We start from the raw sequence: 27478 nt of genomic DNA, 5'->3' as shown, positions 1-27478 counted from the left end.
TGTCTAAATCCCAGATAAGAACTATAGCTGGCTTTCTTGTAGAAATAAGGAAGGCTGAAATGTAATCTCCAAGCAGAGAGTTCTCTGTACCAACTCCTAACATGCAGAAGCTCCCAAGCTATCATTATGGATTGGCAAGGTGATGGCTCTGATGCACCACTCCATCATGATTAGAAATGCTCCATTTTTCTCCCTTTAGGGTGTTTTTTGGAGTTTACTTCACTCTTTTTCTCTGTCTCTTGTACACGTCTCCTTCTGTCATTTATTGATCTCTCCAGTTCCAAAGTTGGGTGCACTCCCAAGGAAGCTCAGACTTAATCCCTTTTTACATCCAGCAAATTCTTTTAAGTATTTGGAAGGAAGTCTGGAAAGTCCATCACTAACAGGTAACTTGATCATATTTCTTAAAGAGAGAAAGTCCTCACCCAAGCCTGAATCACATTACTTAGGTTGAAATAGATTTAAGGCTCAAAAACAGATTGCTCATTTGGACAAGGACCTTGGTTTTCAGCACTCATCTTTCATGTAAATGTGATTGATGAGCCAAAGTTTTTTTTTTTTAGGGGTATTCTTTTATTTACAAAATGAAAAATACCAACTCAAACACAGAAGGTTTTTGGTATTTGAACCTGGAGGCATTCATTAAGAATAGCAAAATGTATATATACAATATATTGGAAGGAGTGTAGAGGAAAGACTAATATACTACTTCTTTTTAAACCTGTTTTGCCTTCTATAAAAAAAAAGTCAAAAAAGCCTTTGCTCTTAAAGAACTCACATTCTTAAGGAGAAAGACAACATGCAAACAACTTTGTACCTGCAAAGTATATGGAGTATAAATGGGGAATAAATCTCAGAGAGGTGGCACTGCCAGTTGGGGTGACTTGAAGAAGGTGAGATTTAAGTGTAGTCTCTAAAAAACTAAGAAAGTGAAATTTATTTGTCATCTTTTCATTCATCTGACAGAATTGCAAGTAATAGTTAGTGGGGCAGTAAAATAACACAGACGATCACCAACTTTGGAGTTGGGAAGACCTGGGTTCAAATTTGGCCTTAGACATTTATTAGCTGTGTGACCTAGGCAAGTCACATAACCTTATTTGCCTCAGTTTCCTCATCTGTAAAATGAACTGGGAAAAAATGGCAAACCACTCCAGCATCTTTTCCTCCACAAAATAAAAACCATAAATGGGATTATGAAGTGTTGGGTATTACTAAAAATCACTAAACAACCACAACCACAACCACAACAACAACAACATTTACAATGAAGGATAAGAGTGGGTGATTTCTAAAATCCCAAAATCTATATGCCTCTGAATACTGCCTTTATAAAATATAAAAGCTCATGCTTTTTCTTGTAGTCCTAAATAGCAAATAGCTATTTAAAGCTTGGCAACTCTGGTTACTGTGACCCCCTTGCTACTTCTTGAAAATATTTCCTAGAGTTCTTCCTTCCCCTCATCTTCTAAAAAAACCTGCCTCTTTTAAAAACATGTTTTGCATAGAGTAAGTGCTTAATATAAATTCTTGTTGAATGAATAAATAGATCACCATAGAAGAAATATATATTTTTTATAAATGAAGATTCAGGTTCACTGACATGAGTAAAAAAGATTTATGATCAATCTTTAACACTATATACGTTGAATCTAGTAGAAAAAGTAGGAAGGGGACAAAAGTCACAAGAAATGGTAGAGCTGGTTAGTTCATAGAATTTCAAGCTATAAGGGACCTTAGAGGACACCTAGTCTAACCCATTCATTTTACAGATGTGGAACCTGAGGCTAAGAGGGCATGAAATGGCTTTCTCAAAGTAACACAAAGAACACATAGCAGAACTGGGTTTCATGACCAGATTTTCACCCTTAAAATTCAAGACTCTCTCCCTTATACCATCTTATGCCTCATGGATTTCTGGATGATGAAAAAAAAAGCTTCTATAATGTACTGAGTCAATTTGTATCATTTATCTTATTTCAAGGCAATTTGAATTAGTCTCATTAAAAACTAACTCCTAACAATTCCGTGGGATTCGATAATACAGTATTACCCTCCTCAATGAGGAAAGTGAGACCAAAGAAGCTCAGTGACTTTCTCATAGTTTTGTTGTTGAATCATTTTCAGTCATGTCTGACTGTGACTTGACCCCATGTCACAAAGCATGTTAGCAAAGATACTGGGAATGTTGGCCATTTCTTTCTCCAGCTCATTTTACATATGAAGAAATGGAGGCAAACAAGGTTAAGCGACTGTCCCAGGATCACACAACTAGTAAATATCTGAGGTCAGATTTGAACTCAGGAAGACGAGTCTTTGTGATGTCAGGTCTGGTGACGTAAACCTAGGTATTTCAAAGTCAAGGTTAGGGCATTTCCTACTATACCACACATTCTTCCCCATTCTTCTTAGCCTTAATATGTAAAAAAAAAAAAAAAACAAAAACCAACATTTCATTTGAAGTAGCTAGGTAGCCTGGGAGATAGAGCACCAGGTCCAGAGTAAAGAGGACCTGGGTTCACTTAGCCCCAGTTGCTTAGCCCTTGCAGCTCTTCTGCCTTGGAACCAGAACTTAGTATCAATTTTAAGACAGAAGATGAGGGTTTTTAAAAGCCAAAAAAAAAACAAAAAATAAAAACAAAACAAAAACAAAAACAACCCCAACCTTTTGCAGGACTAATGCAATACAAAAATTAATTAATCTAATTTTTCTCAAATTTGAAAAATATATCATCTATTCCATGGGTCCATGTCATCGATAGAAGTGTTAAATAATATGTATGTATAGTTTATATATATATATATATATATATATATATATATATATATATACATTTTGTGTGTGTGTATAATCAATGGTCAACATCTGGGCATTTATCTTTCGTGACTTCAATAACTCATGTAATTTGATTAGTGGCCTCATTTTCACTGTCATGTTAGCAATTATGCATATTTGTGGCTATAAACTCAATAGAGAAAAAAAAAAGAGAGATTCAATGCATGCAAATCTGTGGAGTGACTGTTGTACTCTACAGTCACGAAGAGCTCCCCATGCAATCATTGCTTGCCTTTAAAATTAAGTTTTCTTCTGTTTCTGTTGTTTGTTCAAATTCGCCCCTTCTTTCCTCCCCGTATTTGTTTGTGCTCTTGTTCCTCTCATTTTTTTTTTGTTTTTAAGGGACTTCTATCAGTCTCCCCTCTTGGAGCTTTAACAGAGGATCTCTTGGTGTAATCTCTGAGGGAGGGTTGTTGGGGGTTTGAGCTTTCCTGTCCTCTGGAGGCTTTTGATTGGCTTAAAGTCCAGCAGTCAATGAGGATGGATGGGGAGCCTGGGTTTCCCTGTGTTCTGGAGACTTAATGGGATTGAGTTCAGCTTAGTTGGGCTGGGTTTACTCTGAATTTTAAACTTCCTGGATGGCTGGAGCAGATATGGAGGATCTCTAAAGCTCTGGCCAGGCTGCCAGGTCTATGCTCCTTCTAGGCTGCCATCTTGACTTCGCCTCTATGTTTCTGTTTTTTCAGAAGACCCAGCTCTCTAAGGGGAGGAGGGGTTGTGGCTTGCCTGGGCTCTGAGGGCTCCTGATGGGATTAGGTTCAGGTGGTATGGGCAGAATGATCCCGGAGCCAAAAAAAGGAAGAAAAAAAAAGCAGCAACCTCCTCTTCCACAGTCTGTGTTGAGTGCCCAGAAACTGGCCCGGGTTACTTTTAAGGTAAGCTCTTCGGAGCAACCCTTTTGCCAGCCCTGAGTTTTCTGTCCTTTCAGTAGCTCTGAGGGCTCCTGATGGGATTGGGTTCAGCTGGTGCCCTAAAGCTGGGACCTCCCTTGAGACTCAGATGGAAGGGCCCAGCCAGGGGTCTAAAGGCTTCCCCCTCCTCTCTATGTTTCCCTGCTGTCTGTGTTGGGCGCCCCGGAGACTGGCTCAGGTTGCTTTCAAGGTGAGCCCTCAGAGCCCTGAGGTTCCCACTGCTGCTGTGGGCTCAGCACTCTGGGTTGAGGGGGATGGGTCCTGGGACCTTCCTTCTGTCTACCCCTTAGATCCGAGTGATCTAGGGTTCTGGCTTTTGGGGTGTGGTACCTTTTGATCCAGGTCCAGGAGGAGGTTTCCCCAGGTCTATCCTGTTGTTCAGCTTGAATTTCAGTGGCCTAGGAGCACTCTGTTTGCGATCGGTAAGGAAGGGTTTCTGAGGTCTGAACTTTCGCTGCTTCTACACCGCCATCTTGACCGGAAGTCTCAGTAGCCTTATTTGAAAGGGGCATGCAATCAGCCTGTGCTGAATAAAGTTTTCTTAATGTGGCTAAGTGATGTATTTAATGAAGACTCAGCAGAATAATGATTCTAATAATATCTGTGTCTGTACATATGTAATTACACTGCATACTCAACTTAATCTCAGAACCCAAAATGGCCTATGTAGCGGTCTTTTGTTTAGAAGCTGTCATAGGAATTACCCTTGAAATCGAGGAGCAACTCATAAATTAGTAGATATTGGTATGCAACAATGTAATTTTTTTAAGTCATAAAATTTGAAGACTGTATCTTTTTCAAACAATCATATGGCCTTAGGCACGACTTTTAGGCTCTTTAGGCCTCAGTTTCCTCTTATGTAAAAAGAAAGAGTTGAATGACATGACCTCTATGGTCCCTTCCAGAGATAAATCTAGAATCCTTTGATCTTTTATCTGAGGCAGCTAAGTGGCACAATGGATAGAATGCTTTGCATGGAGTAAGGAAGACCTGAAATCAAATTTAGTCACAGATATTTACTAGCTATGAGATCTTGAACAAGTCACAACTTCTGTCTCAGTTGTATAACAGAGATAATAATAGCCCTTACCTTTCATGTTGTTATGAAAATCAAATAAAATATTTGTAAAACACACAGCAAACTTTAAGGCATGATATAAATGCTTGCTATCATTATTATTATTTGATATAAGATAACATTTAAGTAGACTAGGTATAGCTCACTTTAGGCAGATGTATCTTTGAGAAGTTGTACAGAAATTTAATTTTTATCAAATCAAGCCCATTTTACACACAGCAGGAACCCCCCTTATTTAAAGGGATCCCATGGTGAATCTTCCTTGAAAGGAAAAATCCTCTTGTAAGGCAGATAATTACTCCCTAATTTATCTGTTTGGTAAGTTTAGATTTTTGCATAATGGGCTCCTTTTCAGCAATTCACCCTCAGCACAGAACAATATTATAAATACAACTAAATTAGGAAAATCTCTTATATTCTAAAGGCTCTCTTGGGTAAATGTGTCAAAAAAATGAGAGTGACAAATAGAGTAGGATATGGTTGTCCATCATCTGGTAGTCAAAACTTTATTCTTATATATGTCCATGTTTCCTTCTTCCCCTGATAAAGATGTAAGACCCTTCAAGGCAGGCATTGCTTTTGTTTTTGTCATTGTATTCTCAGTTGCTCAGTGTCTAATATGCAGTAGGTGCTTAACAACTGATTGTGGACTGATTATTTAAGTCTGTAATCATCCTAATGGGCTCACACAAATATAGGAGAGGAGGATTGGGACAGAGATTGAGGGACTAAACTAGGACCCAGATTGAGAAGACACTAATGAAAGTGATGGTCATATTAGAATGGTCTGCAGAAAAAAACAATCCATTTGCAAAAGGGAATTCCTCTACCTCAGTTTCCCAAAGCCTCTCTTGTTGTCCTCTTCAGTGTACTTCATCAGTTTCAGACTTGTGTCACATTCATTGGTGAACATATTTTTGCCACAGTCCCCTAAACTGAGGGGTAGTTGGAAGGTAGGACCTGTGCTGGAAAGCAGTCGTGGCATGATGCAAAGAATTCTGGACTTGGAGTCAATAGACTCTCACACTTATTAGCTAGAGGTGCTGGGGTAATCCAGTTTACCTCTGTAATGTTGACTTTCTTACTCTTCAAAACTGAGAAAAGAATATTAATCTCCTTATATCAGGGATGACTTTTTGTAAGCCCTAAAGAGTAGGCACCGTAACTGTGATTTTATTGTTATAGGGAACTCCTGGAGGAGGAAATTCCTTCTATTGTTGGAGGTCAGTACTTTTTCTTTAACCTAGAATCTTAAAAAGTTGCCTAGAGAACTGAGAGGTGTGGCAATTTCTATAGGGTCAAATGACTAGTAGTGTTACAGATGGGACTTTAACCCATGGGTCTTCCTGATTGCCAGTCTGGCTCTCTAGTCTCTATATTTGGCTTTCTAGCCTTAAAGAACTTTTAAAACCCCTCTTACTTTCTGTCCCAGTAACAATTCCAAAACAGAAGAGCAAGGGCTAGGCAGACAGGATTAAATTACTTGCCAGGGTCATACAGTTAAGTGTCTGAAGACAGATTTGAACTCAGGTCCTCCTGACTCCAAACTTGGCACTTTATCCAGTGAACCACTTAGTTGCTCCCCTTTGTATGATTGCTACAGGGTTCACACACTCAGAAATGTCAGAAACTCAGAAACTCTTAAAAGAATCCAAAAGTTTCTGGCTGTTTGAATTAGAAAAAAGGGTGGAACTCTTCTAGGATCTTGCTGGCTTCTCATCTAGCACTAGATAGGCTATGAATTCACTAAGTGGTTTGTGAGCTCCTCCACCTAGTTCAAGCTTCTGTTGATTCAATCAAAAAGAAGACAAAAGAGAGTTAATCCTGTCTTCACAATCTAGTGGGTACTTAAATTAGTGTTAACCAGAGCTTCAACTCCAACTAGGCAAAGAGAACAAAGGATTCTCTTTTCACAAGTGCGAACTCAGAATAGACAAAGAGAACCAAGAATTTCCTTTCATACATTAAAACTCTTTTTAAGAGTCATTGCTAATCTAGTGCCTTGCCTTGCACACATCATAGGTACTTTATAGATGGGTCTTGAATTGTAAAATTAAGTCAAGTAAAATATAAACAGGCTAAATATGAAGTTGGAGAAAACTACAGAGGAAGACATTGACATAGACACAGAGAGGGACAGAGACAGAAAGAAACAGAGAAGGAAATAGAGACAGAGAAGAAGGAAAGACAAAAATGGAGATAGAGAGAGAGAAAAGAGATGGAGACATAGAGAGATAGTAGTAAAACAGTATGTGAGGGTCTCCAAATAAGAGTGCTACTGAGACTTGTAAATGTTACCAGGTAGGTATTATATGGGACCCAATTAATAAGATTTAAAAGGGCTATGCAAAATCTTCTCCATTTTGTCCAGAAATTCCATCTCAGATGAGCCCTATGTCTAGTCACTGAACTCAGGAAATAAAAATTCCCAAGTTTAGAAATTCTGAGTTCTGATGCATAAAGTGAGAAACATAATAGAAGCTACCATGCCCAAGGCAGCTGTAGTTTATTCCCCCCAAATCCTTCCTCTCTTGTCTGAGAACAGCATTCCTGATGCAGTCGGTGGTGTAGTGGATAGAATGTAGAACTTGTGAATCTGGAAGAAACGAGTTGCAATTGTTCCTCAGATACTTACAAGTAATGTGATCCTGGGTAAGTCACAATCTCTCATCCTTGGTTTCCTTATCTGTAAAATGGGGACAATAATAGGATTTACCTCTCCAGAACTGGTATGAGAATAAAATAAGATATTATTTGAACAGTACTTTTATAAACCTTAAAGTGATGCATAAATGTGAGTTATTATTATCATTATTATCTGTAAAATGGGGGCAACATTAGCTCCTCCCTCCCCGATTGTCCTGGAGACAAATGATAATGTATGTGATGTTCTTTTCCAATCTTAAAGAACTATACACATACTAGCTGTTACTATGATGCTTTTAATTAGGAAACATGTCATTCTCTTGAATGATTTTTATAGCAGAATGCTGTATACTGGCTATGTTTCTCATGCCCCATTTTGCTATTCAACTATGTAGCAAAAGCCATTCCCTGCGAAAGTTGAAGCTGCTCTCAGCAAGCAGCTTCCTAGTGCGCTGATAAATCCTTTCCTCTTTAGTCCAACTTCTCAATTTATTTGATGTCTAGCCTCCCCAGGGATCTCCTTAGTTGAGAAATTTCCCAATAGTATCTTCAAGGATATTCTTTTTATGGATTCTGCACCTGCCCCCTTTCCCTGTTTCTTCCCATTTCACCAACCAATCAATCAATCAATACGCCAACAAAACTGGATGAATAAATGAAAGCATGAATACACAAAAAATAAATGAACTAATAAATAAATAAGCTCTTAAATGAGACCATATGTCAGGATGAAACATTTTGTTCCACAGGTGACTTGAGCTGCTGATGCATAGCTTTTGATCATCAAACAGGAATATATTATTGTTTTATTGCCCTAAATGAAGTCCCTTGCTCATGAACCTCAGAGCCTTTAATTCCATAACCTATGCGAGAGCATTTCCTCTGACTCTTTCCCCCCAGAAGTTCCTCAGGACAATAAAAGGCAAATGAGTTCAACTGGGATTTGGGTCCTTTGCTTCTTTCTGCTCTAGGCTGATAATTTAGATGCAGGTGGCTTTACTGCTGAGCAAATGATAAGTTTTCTCCTCTGTTCCAATTTTACCTAAGTAAACCAACTAAAGGCTGACAGTCTGAAGCACAGGATTGGAGAGCCTAGATAGATCTAAATAGTGACTAAGCCAGGTTACTTTCCCCAAACCCAATGATCCTTGCTCCCCTAGAATAAAGTTCCCAATCAGAGCAGAAGAAAAGATGACTTCACCAAATCATTTCTCTGAGGGAAAGGGATACAAGACTCAATTCTTTCCCACCTCCTAGGTGAACTCTCCTCTTTTCATCAATGGTTGCACTTTCACTCATATCCCAACTCAGTAATGATGGTGGGAGTTGGAATACTCCTTGCTTACTACTGCCATTTCCAGGTTCTTCCTGTATCACCTATATTCACTAGCCTTTCCTCCTTTGAGATTCATTCAATATCAATATTCAATATCCATACTTATTACCTAACTAAGATTCTGGTAGGTGACCCCCAGGATATTCTCCATCCTTCCCTAGGTACCCAGATCACAGTATTTCCTCTTCAACTCTTGTTCTCATATTAAGAGAGTTCAAGATGCATATTGCTGCTCCCTCAAATACCTTAAACTCCCAAATCATTTACTTACTCATTTTCCATGATCTACTCTATCATATGTTAGCTATACACAGAGATGATCATATCTCCAATCTTGCCATAACCCCATATGTTTTACGTTCATGCTCATGAACTCTAAACTTCCTTTATAATGTCATATGCTTCCTTGAAATCCCTAACACTACTCTTTGTTCTTCCTATGACCTCTGATTCCTTTCTCTCTCCTCTTTCCCACACAAAAGGGACTACTCTTTCCTCCATGCCACATCTTGACCTCTACACTCTCCTCATCTCTGAAGTTTCTTGTACCCTTATCCCATTACCAATCTAGTTCAGCTAAATCTTAGCCTTGAATTGATACTATCATCTGCTGCCTTCACTCTTATTGCTATGTTGCTAAATGAAGCTGGTGAAAATCACAAAACTATGCTAACTAGGTCCAAATCAATTCACTACATAAGTTTATCTGGGACAAGGTTATATCCCCTTAATCAGTTCACTATTCCACAGACCATATTGGTTTTCCCAAACCTTTTAATCTCTGCTCAAATTTTTTATGACTTTATCTCCCTCGTCTCTCTCAGCTAAGAACCTTTCCTCATATTTCATTGAAAAGATTGAAGCCATTCACTGTCCTTTCTTCTGCTGTCCTCTTCATTCCACGTCATTTAGATGCCTCCCAGCATTATCTTTACTTACATCTCACTTGAAGAGGTAGCTTTCTTCTTTTCAAGGCAAACCCCTCTATACACACAAGGATTACCATGCCATTCCATCTCTAGTAGACTGAAGCTTCTATTGTCCCTACTATTTCACTCATCTCCAGTCTCTCCTTGTCTACTTGCTGCTTCACTACTACCAACAAACATGTCCATTTCTCCCCTATCCTAAAAGAGTCACTTGATCCATCTCTCCCTTTTAGCTATGATCTTATATCTCTTCTCCCTATTGTGACTAAACTTCTTGAGTTCATCTCAAATAAGTGACTCCTTTTTTTCCTTTTCACTGTTTTCTTGACTCTTTAATTGGGCTTCCACCGTCATCATTCATCTGAAAGTACTCCCTCCAAAGTTAATTTCCAAATCTATTGGTTCATTCTTCATCCTTTGTGACCTCATTGAAATCTTAGATATTAACAGTCATCTTCTCCTTGATACTCTAATCTTTCTAGGTTTTCATGCCTCTTTATTTTCTTGGTTCTCTTCTTATCTGTCTAACTACTCTCAGTGTCTTTTGCCAGATCTTCATCTAGATTGCCCTTTGTAACTATAGGTTAATTAACTTGAAGGTAAGGTTCTCTCTTGGGCTCTTCTCATATCTATACTGTTTCAGTAGGTGCCCTCATCTGCTGAAATCCCTGCTTTTTTAAAAAAAAAACTTTTAAATATTATTTTTATTTGGTCAATTTCAAACATTATTCATTGGATACAGAAATCATTTTCTCTTCCTCCCTCTCCTCCCACCACCTCTCCCATAGCCAATGTGTGATTCTACTGGGTATCACATGTGTCCTTGATTTGAACACATTTCCATGTTGTTGGTATTTGTACTAGGATGTTCATTTAGAGTCTACATCCCCAATCATATCCCCTCAGCCCCTGTAGTCAAGCAGTTGCCTTTCCTCTGTGTTTTCACTCCCACAGTTTGTCCTCTACTTGTGGATAGTGTTTTTTCTCATAGATCCCTGCAGATTGTTCAGGGACACACTAATGGAGAAGTCCATTATGTTTGATTGTACCACAGTGTATCAGTCTCTGTGTACAATGTTCTCCTGGTTCTGCTCCTCTCACTCTGCATCACTTCCTGGAGGTTGTTCCAGTCTCCATGGAATTCCTCTACTTTATTGTTCCTTTTAGCACAATAGTATTTCATCACCAACATATACCACAATTTGTTCAGTCATTCCCCAATTGATGGGCATCCCCTCATTTTCCCATTTTTTGCCACCACAAAGAGCGCAGCTATGAATATTCTTGTACAAGTTTTTTCCGTATTATCTCTTTGGGGTACAAGCCCAGCAGTGCTATGGCTGGATCAAAGGGCAGACAGTCTTTTATCACCCTTTGGGCATAGTTCCAAATTGCCCTCCAGAATGGTTGGATCAATTCACAACTCCACCAGCGCAGAAAAAGCTTTTGACAAAATACACACTCATTCCTATTGAAAACACTTGAAATCCCTCCTTCTACAAGAAACTTTTCCTAGATATCCTTAAATTACTGCTTTCCTTCTGTAATTCTCTTTAGTTTATCATGAATATACTTTGTTTGCATGTACTTGTTTGTTCCTTGTGACTTTCCATTAGATTGTGAGCTCTTTGAGCGTAGTAGCTATCTCTATTTTCTTTTTTTTCATATGTGTTCTCAAATTTATTTATCTTTTAGTCACTTCCTTCCTGCCCACCCTCCACCATAGAAGCTATCATATGGCAAAGTATATAGATTCTGTCTTCTTATGTTTCCACTTCTCAGTTCATTCATTGGAGGTGAACATTCACTAGTTCTTCAAATATTACATCTGTAGCTGCATATAATGTTCTCTTGGTTCTACTTGTTTAATTAATCATTATCTCATGTAGTAATTTTCAAGTTTTTTTATTCTTTTTATATCCCACAATGCCTGACACATAGAAATCAATTAAGAAATGCTTGTCAATTTGAGTTGACACACTAGTTTATACAAAAGGTACTATCATTGTCCAATCTAGATATAAATGGTTTAGGAATAAATTGGGGGTCCCAGCCTCAAGAGACCCTTTCTTTGACCTAGAAGAACCATCTCTGGAGTGGGTGGATTAGAAAAGACCTTAGCTACTCTAGATAAAAGGGAACAAGGATCAAGTCTCACAGGAATTACTCTACTTTATTACCAAGATGACTTTGGAGAAGTTTCTGAACTTTTCTGCATCTCATTGTTATCATATGATTTAGACTTTGTGCTATGATAAAGTTAGCATCTAAACACAACTATCACATTAATGCCTGGGATGTGGGAGGGAAGGGAAGGAAACTACTCACCATAGGTAGGTCACCAAAGCAAAGAGAATAGTCACAGATGGTCATCAGTATGCAAGTTTCATGGAAATACGAGGAGCAATCAACTGGATGCTGATGTCCAATAAAGGAACCAAGATAGAAGCCAGTGTGATCAAAAGACAATCAGGATGCAGGAAGTTGGAAGACCTGGTGGTTGAGAGGAAAACAAGTTGCAATGAGATAAGAATTTCCTCTTTTTCCTAATTTCCTATAATGTCTATTCTGGGATATTGCTTTCCCCTACCCCACCCCGCACCCTCTCCCTTGTCTTTAAAGGAATGAACCACTGAATGGACTAGTGTCTGTTTTAAGCTCCAATGGGAAGAGAACCATTTTATCATTTTATCCATGACCAAGCCTTTATATTCAATCATAACCCTGTTTTGACTATCAAAACACTCTTTTTTTTTCATTCCCATACAAGAAGAGTTCTACCTGTCCTACATTCTCTTTCAACATCTCCTTTAGGTTCAAATCCCACTTACTAATCATGTGACCATTAGCAAGTCACTCAAGTTCTCTGACCACCCATTTCCTCATCTGTAAAATGGGGATAATGCTGGGTTGTAGGGAAGCTCAAATGAGATATTCTATGAAAAGTTCTTTGCAAACTTTAAAGTAGATCCACCAGCTCAGCTACTTTATTTTGTTTAAAAACTGCCTTGTTCCTCTACTGATCAGTAGGAAGGAGATCAGTAAAGGAATTATAAGAGATGGGGGGAAGGGGAATGTAACTAACAACCATGAATTTGTGCAAATATTTATATGGACCAAGCCTCACATCTGCTTGATTTATTTGACCTTAGACTTGCTCACTTACGTTAGTCATAAAAACCTGAGGGCCTAGCTCTGCTTTATCTTATCTTCATTTGTGTCAGCACTCTTTTCCTGTTTTCTGTGAGACATTTTTCCCTGCGAGTGGTATCTAGACAGCTATAACATCTCTGCAGAAGAATGAAGAAGTTGCTTTGGACTGTTTGTCTCTTGGGGTTTCTTGTCCCTCAAAATTTTGGACTGCAAGTGCAGTATGATGGGTGAGTATGACATGAAAAGGGGAATTGAGAAGCTTGGAGTTATATAGTGTTAGGGTTGGAAGTAACCTTAGACCAGGGTATCTAGTTTAACTTCTTCATTATGTAGAAGAAGAAACTATTGCATAAAGCTTCAGTAGAAAACTTATAGTAATGTAAAAGGGGAGAGGGATAGTCCAATGGGGTCCAGTCCTGGCCATTATAGCATGCTCAAGATCCAATCCAATGAGCAATTACTCTAAGTGAGATGCTCTGCCAGGCTCCGGCGATACAAAGACAAAATGAAAACCAGCCTTGACCTAAAGAACTGAGAGTCTCTTGGAGCAAAGAGCTGCTATAACATTTAGTTGCCTGCTTATTTGAGGATGGCGAGAGTACTAACAACTCAGGGAACTGGAAAAGACTTCCAGGAAGAGTTGATTCACCAGCTGAACCTTGAAGGAAACATTCCAAGATAAACACTTTTCCCCACATTAGCAATAAAAACATTAGAGATTCTGGAATTTTTATCAGCTAAATTTATTTAGAAAAAGGGAAATAGTATCTAACGTCAGACATTATCATAGCACGGGTGAGTTCTTGGAAGTAGTTTTCTTTATTCAATAAAGGGTGAATATTAAAGACAAAAGAAAAGAAATCCATATTCCATGTTTTCATCATCTCTCAGTTTGTTTGCTCTGGTTCCCTTATCTAGTCTATTTGACATGCAACTCTCAGGCTGCTTTTTGTTGCCAACATGGATTTATACCACATGACTGAGTAGACTAAGCAAATAGACTTAGTCTTAGATTATCCTAAATTCCATTCTCCTCCCTGCCCCCGAAATGTGCTGTGACTGGGGACAAGTTCTTCAGATACACAGACTGAATTCCGTCCAACTGCTGAAGTCTGGCTTCCCTGTGTTACCAAATTATATGTTGGAATATTTTTTTTTCACTCTCAGGGTCATTTTTGCTATTGTTCAATTGTTTCAATCATGTCTGACTCTTTAAGATTCCATTTGGGGTTTTCTTGGCAAAGATACTGGCATGGTTTGCCCTTTCCTACTCCAACTCATTTTACAGATGAGCAAACTGAAGCTAACGGGGTGGAGTGACTTACCAGAAACATTTCAGGTTTTCTTGGCTAAGATATTGGAGTTGTTTGCCATTTCCTTCTCCAGCTCATTTTACAGATGAGGAAACTGAGGCAGAGTGAAGTGACTTACTTACCCAGAAATATGTAAGCAGGGTTAAGGAATTTGTGTGCGTACTTGCTCAGCCAGTAAGTGTCTAAAGTCAATGATTTCTTCTTTTTTTTTTTTTAAACTTAGGAAGATGAGTCTTCTTGATTTTGGGCCTGGGCACCCTGTCCACTGAATCGTCTAGCTGCCCTATAGGCATCATAGCTCTAGAATTAGAAGGGATTGCAGAGGTCATTGAAATGAGAACCATGAAGATAGGGAGTTGTTATAACTTGCCATAAGGTCACATTAGTAGTAAGAATTAGAGGTAGGATGGGAATCCATGTTCTTGGCCTGTAGAGGTAATATTCTTCCCACTATGCCACATGATATAGTTAAAAGCATGAAGATGGGGGCAGGCAGCTGGGTGGCTCAGTGGATTGAGAGTCAGGTCCAGAGCTGGGAGGTCCTGGGTTCAAATCTGGCCTCAGACACTTCTTGGCTGTGTGACCTGGGTAAGTCACTTAAACCCCATTGCCTAGCCCTTACCACTCTTCTGTCTTAGAATCAATGCCCAGTATTAATTCTAAGACAGAAGGTAAGGGTTTTAAAAAAAGCATGAAGATGAGATTTTGAACCCCAACTTCAAACTATATAGCCATAGGAAAAGTTACTGAACTTCTCTTAATTTCAGTTTCCTAATCTATAAAAGGGGATCATAATACTTGTACTACTTACCTCCTAGGGTTACTTTGAGGACATTATGTTCATTAACTTTAAGGCACTATGTAAATATGAATTACTCTTAGAACTGTAAGACCATTGACTTAGAACTAGAGGGCAACTTCATAGGCCATCTAGTCTGATCTAGACTTGGGGTAGTGGAGAAATTTGGGAGAGCAATTTGTGAACTTGGATGAGAAAAAAATACATCTTTATTTTTATTACCTTCTTTTGATATTATCTAATTGAAATTTAGGACTTCCTTCAACTATGAATTAAAAAATATTCTGAGGAGTCCATAGATTTTGTCAGATTGCCAAAAATTTAAGATCTAATCCAACCACTTTTTTATATATGAGGAAACTGAGACCTAGTGTCATGAGTCCATATGCCCAAGATAACAGAGGTGATAAATTGTAAATCTGGGGCTCAAGTCCAGATCCTTTGATGATAGGCCTTCTGAACTCCAAAAACAGTGCTCCTTTCACTATAGTGTATCATCATCATTTCTAATAGTGATGATCTTTGTACTTGAGATGCCTTATCTGTAAAGCAGAGTTAAGAATATTCAACATCCTTGAAAGATAAAAATGATTTCCAAGACTTGTGCAATCCACTAAAGAGGCTGACCCCAGTCAGGGGGCTTCAAATGAGCTGGCTCCTGCTGACCACCCCCCACTATAGGACTTGAAGAAAAAAAAGCAGTTTAGAATGGGGCTATTTGTCCTTATTGATTATTTTCAGATTAATTTTCATTTAATAGCATTGAAACAAAAAATGCTTCTTATTATATGACTCCTCCCTACTCCAAAAACCAGCAATTACTGGCTATCATTTCCATTCTGGAAACTAATTAGACTTCTGTTTATTGCTTTGAAAAGAAAATACTATAAAATGCTTAAGTAGTTTCTTTTCCCCCGGAGGGCTCCCAAATATCTTATTTTTGCACCAGTATCTGTTATGTAGAAACCTCTTTGTGGATGCCTGTCAAAACTCTGACTTGGAAATCTTTGATCTGGGGAAATTTATTAATGATGAATCCCAAAGAATCATTTTCTCTGTTAAACATTTTATGAGTTCCAGTTCAAAAAGAATACACAAAATACAATAATCCTTCCATTTGATAACATGAAATAAGACGGGTGCTAATTTGGGGGATTAGCTAGCCTTCCCTCTCCTTCCCATTCCTCATGTATTATGCATCAGTCTAGAAATTGACAAGGTAAAAGCAATATCAAGTCTCTGAACAAGGGGTTTAAATATTGGCTTAAGTGTTCTATTTGACTTGGGGAGGTTAAGTATCATATTTTGGTTCGATATTAAAAGGGTAAGCTCTTTTTAATATCAAAAGCCTTCACCTGAACACTGGAGGGTCAGATTTTTCCCATCTTAGATGAACTCAGTAGAAAGAAAGAATTCTTGATCTTTCCTTGGCCCAGTTCTAGCAGGGAATCATTTCAAAAAGATAACATCTGAAAATGGTTAGTGAGGGGCATAGAGATGTGCTTACCAAGATACCAAGAAACGTTAACCCAATCATCGAGCTCTTCTGGACCCTTCATCAGTAAACTGGTAAGGGAGGGAGAGGATCTGGACAAGGTGGCATCTAAGGCATTTTTCGGCTCTAAGACTAGTGAGATAACTCGCCCTCCTGCCTCCAGCCTATGTAAACTGTAAGAGGATCGAACACCATAGGGAATGATTTCATTCAAGTGACAAATATATTCATGGATTATTACAGAACAGAAGTTTTTTGCCTATTTTGTTGTGGATACTTTTGATAGTCTGATGAAACCTTTAAGCCCCTTCTTAGAAAAATGTTTTAAAATGCCTAATGCAAAATATATAGGTTAGCAAAGGAAATGAATTATATCAAAATACAATGATCAAATATTTATTCCAAAAACTCACATTCGCAGACCTGAGATTAAGAACCCTCGTTTAGAGGAACTGACAATGATTTCAGAGCAAACAAAGGAAAAACCCTTTCACCAAATGGAATATGGAATTTTAATATGGATAAACAAATAAGTTTTAAAATAAAAAAGGGAACCGGATTAGAAATTTGCTAATAGATCACAGTTAAATTTATCGATCAAGTTCTTTGATCTACTATTCGAACTTCTTTTCTTTTCTTTTTAACTTTGAAATACAGCCTAACATTTAAAGTCCCATATTTCCTAGTCTCTGCTTATTCAACCGGTCTAATTTCATAGTCACACTTGCTGGTCTAATTGTTTCCTCCAGAAGTAATACTTCATCTCCCAAGGCTTTGGACAGACTATTTTCCATGTTTGGTTTGGGGTCTCTTCTGACTTTTGCCTAAACGAATCCCTCAAAGGACATCTCAGGTGCCCCTCTTATAGGAAGTCTCATTATTCCTCTAAGATTACATTGTATTCCATTATGGATACATTATGTTTACATATCTGTGTACAAATTGTATCTCCTTAGTAGAATGTAAGCTTCTGGAATGCGAAGAATCTTATTTTTGTCTCTGTATCTCTAGCTCTTAGCTCAGAATCTTGCATATAGTAGGCACTTAATAGATTTTTAAAAATTGAATCCACGTTGAGTAGTTTCCAGATTGTCCAGATCGGCAGAAAAGCCCAGTTCTGAAAAGTTTTGTTAAAATACAGGCATAATAATGGTCAAAGGCTGTCATTTTTGTTTTCTCACTTGCATAAATAAGTTAACAGTTGCAAAGAGATTTGCAAAAAAGCTACTTTTTTTTGTATCCTCATTCATACAAATGAGTTAACAATTGCAAAGAGTTTTGCAAACCTTAAGGCTTTAGAGAGTTTATGGAGCAATGAATTTTTGCATTTCTGAAACCAACTATAACCCCATTTCTGTCATAAAACTTCCTACATGACTCTAGTTTGGAAAGTGGATGGACGATCAATCCCATCTCTGAACTTATAGTTAATAGGTCCTGTATTATTTCTTTGGGCAATTATTTCTTTTTTAAAGACATTATTTAGCACTGGAAGTGAACTTCATTATCATCTAATCTAGTCCCTTCATTTTACAGAGGAGGAATATGAGACATACAGAAGTTATGTGACTTGCCCAAAGTCAGCCAGAGAGCACATAGGAATCAGAATTCCAACCCAGGTCCTCCAATCAAATCTAATGCTTTTTCCAATACATCATAAATGTTAAAGGAGAAAAAAGTTGTATGTAAGTTTAACGATTGTAAATTATAACTCCACCAGGGGAGATACCTATTTCACTTTATTGGGGAATCTTTTAAAAGCAGAGTATCTTTTTAAAAAGTAAATTCCCCAATTTATCATTCTCAGAACTATGTTGAACTTGATTAAAATGGATGCAATACAACATCTCTGAATCTCATTTTCCCCACCTATGAAATGAGGACACCAATGTTTGCACTGCCTCTGGAACCATGCCCAAAGGGCCATCAAATTGGGCATACCCTTTGACCCAGCAATACCACTACGAGGGTTGTATCCCAAAGAGCTCAAAGAGAGGACAAAAGGACCTGCTTGTATAGAAACATTTATAGCAGCTTTTTTTTTTTTTTTGTAGTAGCAAAAACCAAGAAATTGAAGGGATGCCCATCAACAGGGGAATGGCTGAACAAGTTGTGGTATATGCCTGTAATAAAATAGTATTGTTCCATGAGAAATGGCAAACAAAATAGTGACCAAAAAAAAACCTAGAAAGATTTTCTATGAAGTGATGCAAAGTGAAGTAAATGGAACCAGGAGAACATTTTATACACTAACAGCAATAAAGCAAAATAATCAGCTGTGAATGACAACCATTATCAGCAATGCACGGATCCAGGACAACTCCAAGAGACTCCACAAAGAAAGGCTATCCATCACCTTAGAAAGAACTGATAGAATCTGAATGCAGATAGAAACATACCATTCTTCACTTTATTTCCTCCGAGAATTTTTCTCTAGTATAAGTGTCATATGTCTTCTTTCACATTATGATGAACATGGAAATAAGTATTATATGATAACATATGTCCCACCTTATAATCTTACTTGCCATCTATGGGAAAGGAGAGCAGTAGGAGAGAGGGAGGGAAAGAACATGGATCACAAAATGTCAGAAAATGATTTTTAAAAATTGTGTCGATATGCAAACTAGGGAAAAAAACCAACAAAAAGAAGTGAGCTTTCTCTAAGCCAAAGCCTATCTTTTCTCTGCCCCCATCTCTTCCTATTTCCTCTGAGAGCTTGCTCCTTCAGTCAGCTTCTCTGCTTATAATTTTCTATCTTTACCCATTGGCTTCTCTCCTCCCTAAAAACATGCCTTCCCTTTGCTCAAGAATATAAACTCCTCTTTTTGCATTTTAAACCCTTCACAATGTAACTTCAACATATCTTCCCAAGCTAATTGCACATGAGTTCCCCTCATGCACTCTTCATGGTAACCAGACTGACCTTGTTTCTTGAACACATTCTTTCGCCTACCTCAGTGAGGCACAGATTATGCCCCTTGTCTTCAAAAGCTCTCCTTACCTGCTCTCAATTCTCAAACACTGGGTGCAAAGGCTCTGGAATCAAATCACATAAATCCGGGAATTCTTCCCAGTAATGCAGATCACAACCTATACTTGCCTACCTAACATGTGTGACTCTTGTTCATGTTTTCCCCATGGTGTCCACCAAGACTACTCAACAACTTCCTTGAGTTTTTCCAATTTCAGGAAAAGTGTGCCAGAAGAGCTTTGTGGCTGTCCTCATGGCATTCCTTGCTTTTGCCATGTGACTAGCCCACTGGCTCTTCCTCCCAGACAATTCCTTCATGTTGTTCTTTTCTCTTATTCTTTTTAGAAGTTCCTCCTCAGTTCTGTATTGCCACTTGTCCATCTCTACCATGCACTCCCCATTATTCTTTGTGTGGTACCCATTGTGGTTTTTTAGGGGCAGTCATGTTCACTCAATGTTTCACTGCCATAGAGCAACAATTTGTGTGACTGTTCAGTCATTTCACTCATGTCCCACTCTTCCTGACTCCATTTTGGGTTTGTTGGCAAAAATACTGGAGTGGTTTGCCATTTCCTTCTCCAGCTCATTTTACAGAAGAGGAAACTGAAGCAAACAGGATTAAGTGACACATCTAGTAAGTGTCTGAGGCCAGATTTAAACTCAGGTTTTCTTCACTCCAGAGCTGGTTTTCTATCCATTTTACAACCTCGATTCCTTATATAGCAATAACAGTATTCTTTCTTTTTTTAACCCTTTCCTTCAATCAATACTACGTATTGGTTCCAAGGCAGAAGAGTGCTAAGGACTGGGCAGTGAGGGTTAAGTGACTTGCCCAGGGTCACAGAGCTAGGAAATGTCTGAGGCCAGTTTTGACCTCTCATCTCTAGGCCTGGCTCTCAATTCACTGAGCCACCTAGTTGCTCCCCCCTTCCCCATTGTATTTCAATATTAATACTGAAAAAAATGAAATTTTCCTTTCTGGGGACCTTGGGGTCATTAAAAGAGCATTTCTTCTTCTGACATTTGACATTGCCACAGACCTTTCTGAGTTTTCAACAGGTTTCTGCTGTGTTTCCAGCATAATCTCCCAAATAATCTTTTTTCTGATGCTACAATTGAAACTGTTGATCAATTGTTCTGGCAAAGGAATCGAACTGACCTTGCTCTGTCCTATAAAAATCACATGAATTTCTGGACTGATTTCTGTTAATGTCATCTGGCCTTACTTCCCTGCAGAAAGTTAGTTACGAAAGACATACTCTAAAATAATGAGGGGAAAGGGAAGAAAAACAGTGAAACATGTAAAAAAGTGAGCGGGAGGAAGTTTGAAGAAGATAACAATAAGCTTTTGTCAGTTTTAACATATTAGTTTATGTATACTTTAAAAGTTAGCTATACAAGACTGAGTCATGGTTAAATATGTAATCTTTTTTTCTGTCCTTTACATATAGAAATATTCATGCAGTCACAATGATCAAAACTCCAAAAACAAGATGTTCAGGGACAGAAATAATAATAAACCATAGTTACACAGGACTGTGAATTTCCCAAAGCACTTTAAATACCTTATCTCATTTGATTTTCACAACAGACCTATGTGACTCATCCTATTAGTATTATCCCCATTTTACTGATGAGGAAACCGAGGCTCAGAGTAACACAGTTAATATGGATTTGGATTTAGTTGGATTTGAATGTGGGTTTTTTTAGTTTCTGTTCCAGAGCTTTATACGATGCCACAGTGTTTCTCAGAAAAAAAATCAGGGAGCAAGGTTGTCCTTCTAGGGCTATTTCCCATACTTGGGCTCTAATTACCTTTGCCTCTCCTTTTGTGCTTTCTCCCTTCTGACAGCAATTATACAGGCAACAGAACCACCCTTAATGAGGTAGGTGAAAGTTCAGAAGTCCATGTTTTTCCCTGGTTTAAGAACTTAACTCACATGGATCTTGTTTGGAAATGTAAACTTTCTTCATACCTTCATAATAATTTTTAACTCTACCTGATTTTTGGTCTCTGTAAGGTCCCTTTCAGCCTCTGCGTCTTCAAGACTTATTGGGATTACTTGGGAAATAGCTATGCCAATGGCTAAAATTGTCAAGTTATAATGAATTCCTGTTTGGAGACTTTCTTGCTTAGTTAACAAGTAGACATACTGGTGTTAATCAGGAAGATACATGTTTGTTCACAAGCAAGAGATTTGGAGCTGGATTACTGGTGCATGGCCATTCCTAGTTGGCTGAGCAATTTGTCTAGTTAATTCCAATAACAAATGAGACTCTGGCATGCTAATTAGTTGCACAATATTCAGTCTCCTAACTTCTTAGAAGGACAAGGGGCATTTACCTACCAGAGACTGAGGAATAATAGGTCTGTGATGCTTTTAGATGTCTGGGGCCATAAACATGCTACACCAACTGGCTCAGTATGTGCCTTCTCTATGATAGCAGGCACAAGCACCCCACTGAAGACCATTCATGATGAGGATTGCACATTGTACTACTCATACATATGCGTGATATTAGATATTATGTATAACACTATATGTAATATATATAATAAAATAATATACATATAAACTCCACAAATAAGAATTATAGTGACTATGAATAATAACCTTGTCATTGATTAGGTACTTGCCCTTTGCTTACGCCTCCCATCAGTACTATCAACTGGATGGTTGATTTCATTTTCTTTCCAGCTGGAAATGACCTTAGAAAATCTTAGGATTCAACCCATTCATTTTACAAATGGGAAAATTGAGGTCCAATGAGTTTAAATGACTTGTCTGAAGTCTTATAAGAACAGTCCAACCTTGACACGATACTTTCAGAACTTGTTAAATTTGGCATTTGATGCATTTTGATGAGAAAAAAATTGTCACTGTATTCAGTGTTTACTTGGCACTTGATGAGTTTGCTAGAACTTGTTGTCCTTGACATCTCAGGAAGTGCAGGCCTACTCCAGACAAGACAAAGGATCATGTGTTAGTTCAGGGGCTTGAAGAAAAGTTCAACCCTGATTGGCTGCAGGAATTTCAAAGTGAGTAGCAGTGGCTAGTGGGTGCATGTGTGGAGTTTTCTTCAGGTTAGGAGGAGGCAAAGGAAGATGTCCCCATTTCATTAATCAAGAACATGTAAGTGCCAAACTTGTTGAAAAAGAGTGCCCTGAGAAAGTTTGATCAAGCAGAATTGTAAATTTGCTAAATGCCCAGACCATTTCCCACTTTAGAGGAATTTTGAAATGCAGACAAAAACAAACATCATTGGTTAGATTTCTTGTGAAGCTTATACTGGTTAATCTCCAGCAGGGTTCAGTGACGATAAGGGGCAGAAAAGAGAAAGAGAAAGAACTCCAGAAGGGCAAGTGCCTTATGGAAGGTGACTTTTCTTCTAGACAATACTCCTCCCCACCATCCCCTTAGGTCACGAACTCCTCTCAGCCCAGGCAAAGTTAAGTTCAATTTTTTTTTATTTAAACTAATTACTGTTTTTACATTTTGTCTATGTATACTGACATTTATTTAGTAAGATCCTATTCCATTAATGCAATAATGCCTTACAAAATCTGGGTTTTCTGGATGTCTGGAACAGATTAATTCAATTCAATTCACATTATTCCTTATGGAAAACATTCACTTCATACTCAATATTTTTGGTACTCAACCTGCCTTCTGGAATGAATGAATGATGGATGAGTACCAAGGTACTACTGTGGTTAGTAGCACCTTTTGGTTTGAAGCCCAGGTTCTTGACTCCAAATCTAGGCTATAAACGTAGCTCCTCATCTTCATATGGATGTCTTTCTTCTTGGAAGTTGTAGGTTGTGGGTATTTTTACTACTTACTTGGTACTTAGCATAAATAATCTTGTCACACCTCTTGTGTTTTTGCATTTATGTTGTTAATTTTTTCATGTTTCTGTTTGATCTTCCTAAATGAATTATACCTTCCTTAAGATCAGGGATTTTGTCAAATTTTTTTGTGATCTCTGAAGTGCCTAACATATTAAGTATACAAAAGATTCTCAATACATTTTGCTGAATGAATGGAGAAAGGAGGGGAACAGTGAAATATTAAAACTTGGCATATTAGAGTGATGCTCAATAAAGATAAATGATTGTGATCCTTAAAAAAAGTCTATAGGTTTATGGGGGCAGATTGGTGGCTCAATGGTTCAATGGTTTTAGAGACAGGCCTAGAGATGAGAGGTCCTGGGTTCAAATTTGACCTCAGGTGCTTTCTAGTTGTCTGACCCTGAGAAAGTCACTTAACCCCCCTTATTTAGCCCTTATTGCTCTTTAGCCTTAGAACCAATACCCAGTATTGATTCTAAGACAGAAGGTAAGGGTTAAAAAATGCCACCTATGAAGGTGCATTGGGTAATGTGGCAAAGGAAGCCTTTTATAAACTCCAAATAAAGCAATAATATTCATACAGTTGTTTAGAACTGTTACACTTTCTCCACTCAGGGTAGCATGGTACAATAGATAAAATAAGTGTCAGAAAAAGAAAACAAAAATTTTCACAAAGGGGAAATTTTCAATTGATATAATGTATCCAATTAATGTAGAGCACTGTCAGAGCACTGTCTCTGTGGATCTCAGTTTCCCCTTTTGTAAAAGCAGAAGGGGTTGGGCTAGATAGCCTCTAAGGTCCTAGAGCTCTAGAGCTCTGATGCCATTGATTTTGGGATTTTCATGGCTACCCTTCACAGAACCCTGACAAACAATGGACATGGAGAACTGGAGGAGAAGGAGGATCCCAGGAGCTACTTGGAGAACTATGACTACAAGAAGTATCACCCCATTGAGGAGGTGAGCAAAGTCCCATAGAAGGCACAGCTCTCTTTAGAGAGAGACAATTGGAGTCTCTTCTAAAGGAGCTGGCTTAAAGGACCCCTGGAAGGCAGAGATGTGGGACATTGGAAGGACGATCATATAGAAATGAAAATGGATCCATGTATGTTGGGGATTGGGGGAACCAAAGGCATGGATCTTTTGAGTCTCCTCCAAACCTTTGTGATATTAGAAAAACGAGTACAAAACTAGAACAAGTTTATACTTGTTTCTCAATCCCTGACAGGTTTAAGTAGAGAGCATGAGGTTGAAGTTGTACACGTGTGCCTGAACCTGTGCCCTGAGAATGGGGGCAGAGGGGGAATGAATGACTCTTTGTTCCAAGCATTCTTAGATGAAAACAGTATTTGTAGGAGAGGAGGCCTTAACTGTTTTTCGATTCAGAGACAGTCTGGTAAAACTTATGAGCCTCTTCTCAGAAAAGATATGTATAAATGCAAGAAATAAAGTACAGGATTACAAAGGGAATGAATTATAATGAAATATAGTTGTCAAAAAAATTTTAAGCTTATGGATTAAGAATCCTTCTTCTAAAAGATGAAGAAGGACTGTGTTCAGGTAGGAAAGCATTAAAATTGTGTTTCCAAACTAGTTTTGGTAATGATAAAACGGATTTGAATTTTTCCCAGAGAAATCACATATAGTTATATACATGCATATATGTATGTGTATACATGTTTATATGTTCACATATGTATATACACACAATATGTTTTTCATGTTTCCTAGGAATTCTACACAGATACACATATAAAATGTACATTGTACTTAATATGTATTAAGTATATGTATGTGTGTATCCCATGAGGTTCACCATATTCAATATAATAACTTTATAATATATAAAATGTCTGTATGTGTGCTTATATGTATGCATGTATACATTTATGTACTTCATATTTATTAAGTATACATCTGAGTGTGTGTTTGTATTTGTGTAAATGTATCATTCCGGCATCTGGAATTCTTATCCAGCCCAAATAATCTCCATTTGCCTAATTTTCCTTTCTTTTCTCCTGTAGTGTCTGATTACTGAACTGTGCAGAAAAGACCCAATCCTCTTTATTTCTATTGTTATGATAATTCTTATATTATGATTCTATTTAACAGCAGCTCCCACAAGCAGGAACGAAAGCTAATCGCATTGTAATCGTCTTGAAATAGATCCCTGGCGTACCTAATGAGCAACTCTAGTTCCTTTCATTCAAGACTTCCAAATATTTTGTGTCTTAGATGCCAGAATGACTCAGTGATGTTCTGATGGCGCCATCTTTGAATTGCTGACTTTTCTGCATTCTCTTATTGATCCTCACAGAACTGGAATTTACTGTGCCCTAGCCCTCCATTCTCCCTGTTCTTCCCTTCATTATCAAATTCAGCCCCACACAAACTACCAAACTGAAAAGAGAAGCAGTCATAATTTGATTCAGTTGCTTTGGACTCCATGCTCCAGCACCTAGCTACTGATCTTTCACCACCTGCAGTCCATCAAAGTGTGGATGAGTGTTGTTTAGTGTCTCTCCTAGTTAACGTGGCTTTCAATTTTCCTATGACTTCATGTCCCTTTGAAATTATGGTTGACCAGTATTTTGACAGATGTACTCATTGATTTTTTTTTGTTTTAGAGTGATGTTCAATGATTGCTATTAAAAAAAAAAACTATGAAGGTGCCAAGAAAGCCTTTTATAAAATCCAGTAAGGTAGTAGTATTTATACATTGGTTTAGAGATGTTTGACTTTCTCCTTGAGAGGTAGCATAGGGTAGTACATGAAATAAATGACAGAAAAAGAAAAAAAGGCCCAGATTTGAATCCTGCTTCTTTTTATTCATTTACTTGGATGATCATGAGCAGAATCCTTCTTCCCAGTGCCACAGGCAAATCTCTACAACCATAAATTGAATCGAAGCTGCTAATCTCCACTGGAGGAGGGAATTTCCAAACAGATTCAAGCTGCATGGTTGAAATCATAGGTCTGGATTAAAAAAAATGTTTTCCATAGAGATGCTGAAACCTATGTATTACACATTCTACAGAGTTCAGTGTGTTCTCTTTGTATCTGAGAAATAAACTGTTATCTTCAGCTGATTCAGGGAGATGACAATCAGATTGATACTAACCCTTCTCGATGACTATTTCAGATCTATAAATGGATGAGTCAGATAAGAGAGAGCTACAACAAAGTGGTGACACAGCACTTTCTAGGCATGACCTATGAGGCCCGACCGATGAATTACTTAAAGGTGAGTGAAAGGGCTGAAGATGCTTTCAAGATTTAAAAGGGGGCATCTAGATGATGTAGTGGGTAGAGAGCAGAGCCTGAAGTCAAGACAACTCATCTTCCTGAGTTCAAATCTGGCCTGAGACACTTACTAGTTGCATGACCCTGAGCAAGTCACTTAACCCTATTGGCCTCAATTTCCTCAGCTGTAAAATGAGCTGGGGAGGGAAATGGCAAACCATTCCAGTATCTCTGCCAAGAAAGTCCCAAATACGGTCAAAAGAGTTAGATATAAATGAACAGCAACATCTTTCTAAGCATATTCATCTGATAGAGCACAAGATTAAGAACCACTGTGGAGAAGAGCAAAGGGTGATGGGAAAGAGACATCAATTCAGAAGATTTTTGCTGTATTTGGTCCTATGAGACATGATGGTATAGTATGGGAGCTAGGTAGTGCAGTGGAGAGAATGCTGGACTTGGAGACAGGAAGAATTGTGTGCAAATTCGCCTCAGTATCTCATTAGCAGTAATCTGTTCCTCATCTAATAAAATGAGCATAAATTAAAGCACCAACGACATAGGTGTGTTGTGAGGATCAACTAAAATAACATTTAAAGTGCTATGAAAACTTTAAAGTTTTTTCAAAGTACTGGCTAGTCTAATGGGAAGAGCACCGACTTTTAGAGTCAGAGGACCTGGGTTTGAATCTTGTCTCTGTTACTGTCTGTATGACTTGTGTGACTCCATGTGTAGACATGGAGCATAGGTCTATTTTCTCAGGTTCAGAGCTTGCGGGTCCTGAGATGAAGAAAGATAATTAAGCAGGAGAATTCCCTTGTGAAGTTCTCTTGGTGTGGATGTGGTGACTTTTCCAGCAAACAGTTGTGTGCAGAATCTTCAGAGTTTGGCAGGACTTCATGCAGAGTCCTG

At 38.2% G+C, this 27478-nt stretch overlaps 1 protein-coding gene across 1 annotated transcript in view; it reads left to right on the top strand.

Annotated features, from left to right (window-relative positions):
* Positions 1-12959: 12959 nt before the first annotated feature.
* Positions 12960-27478, top strand: part of CPO (carboxypeptidase O) — a 30096-nt gene continuing 15577 nt past the window's right edge. Inside the window, exons 1-3 of the mRNA XM_007501853.3 lie at positions 12960-13116; positions 24184-24283; positions 26466-26567. Coding sequence (XP_007501915.1) covers positions 13037-13116; positions 24184-24283; positions 26466-26567 — 282 coding nt within the window. The 5' untranslated portion in view covers positions 12960-13036. The remainder of the gene's footprint in view (positions 13117-24183; positions 24284-26465; positions 26568-27478) is intronic.

The sequence above is a fragment of the Monodelphis domestica genome, chromosome 8 (genome assembly GCF_027887165.1).
Source record: "Monodelphis domestica isolate mMonDom1 chromosome 8, mMonDom1.pri, whole genome shotgun sequence".
Classification (NCBI taxonomy): Eukaryota; Metazoa; Chordata; class Mammalia; order Didelphimorphia; family Didelphidae; genus Monodelphis; species Monodelphis domestica.
Note: the sequence above shows the minus strand (reverse complement) of the source record. Positions and strands in the feature narration are given on the sequence as shown.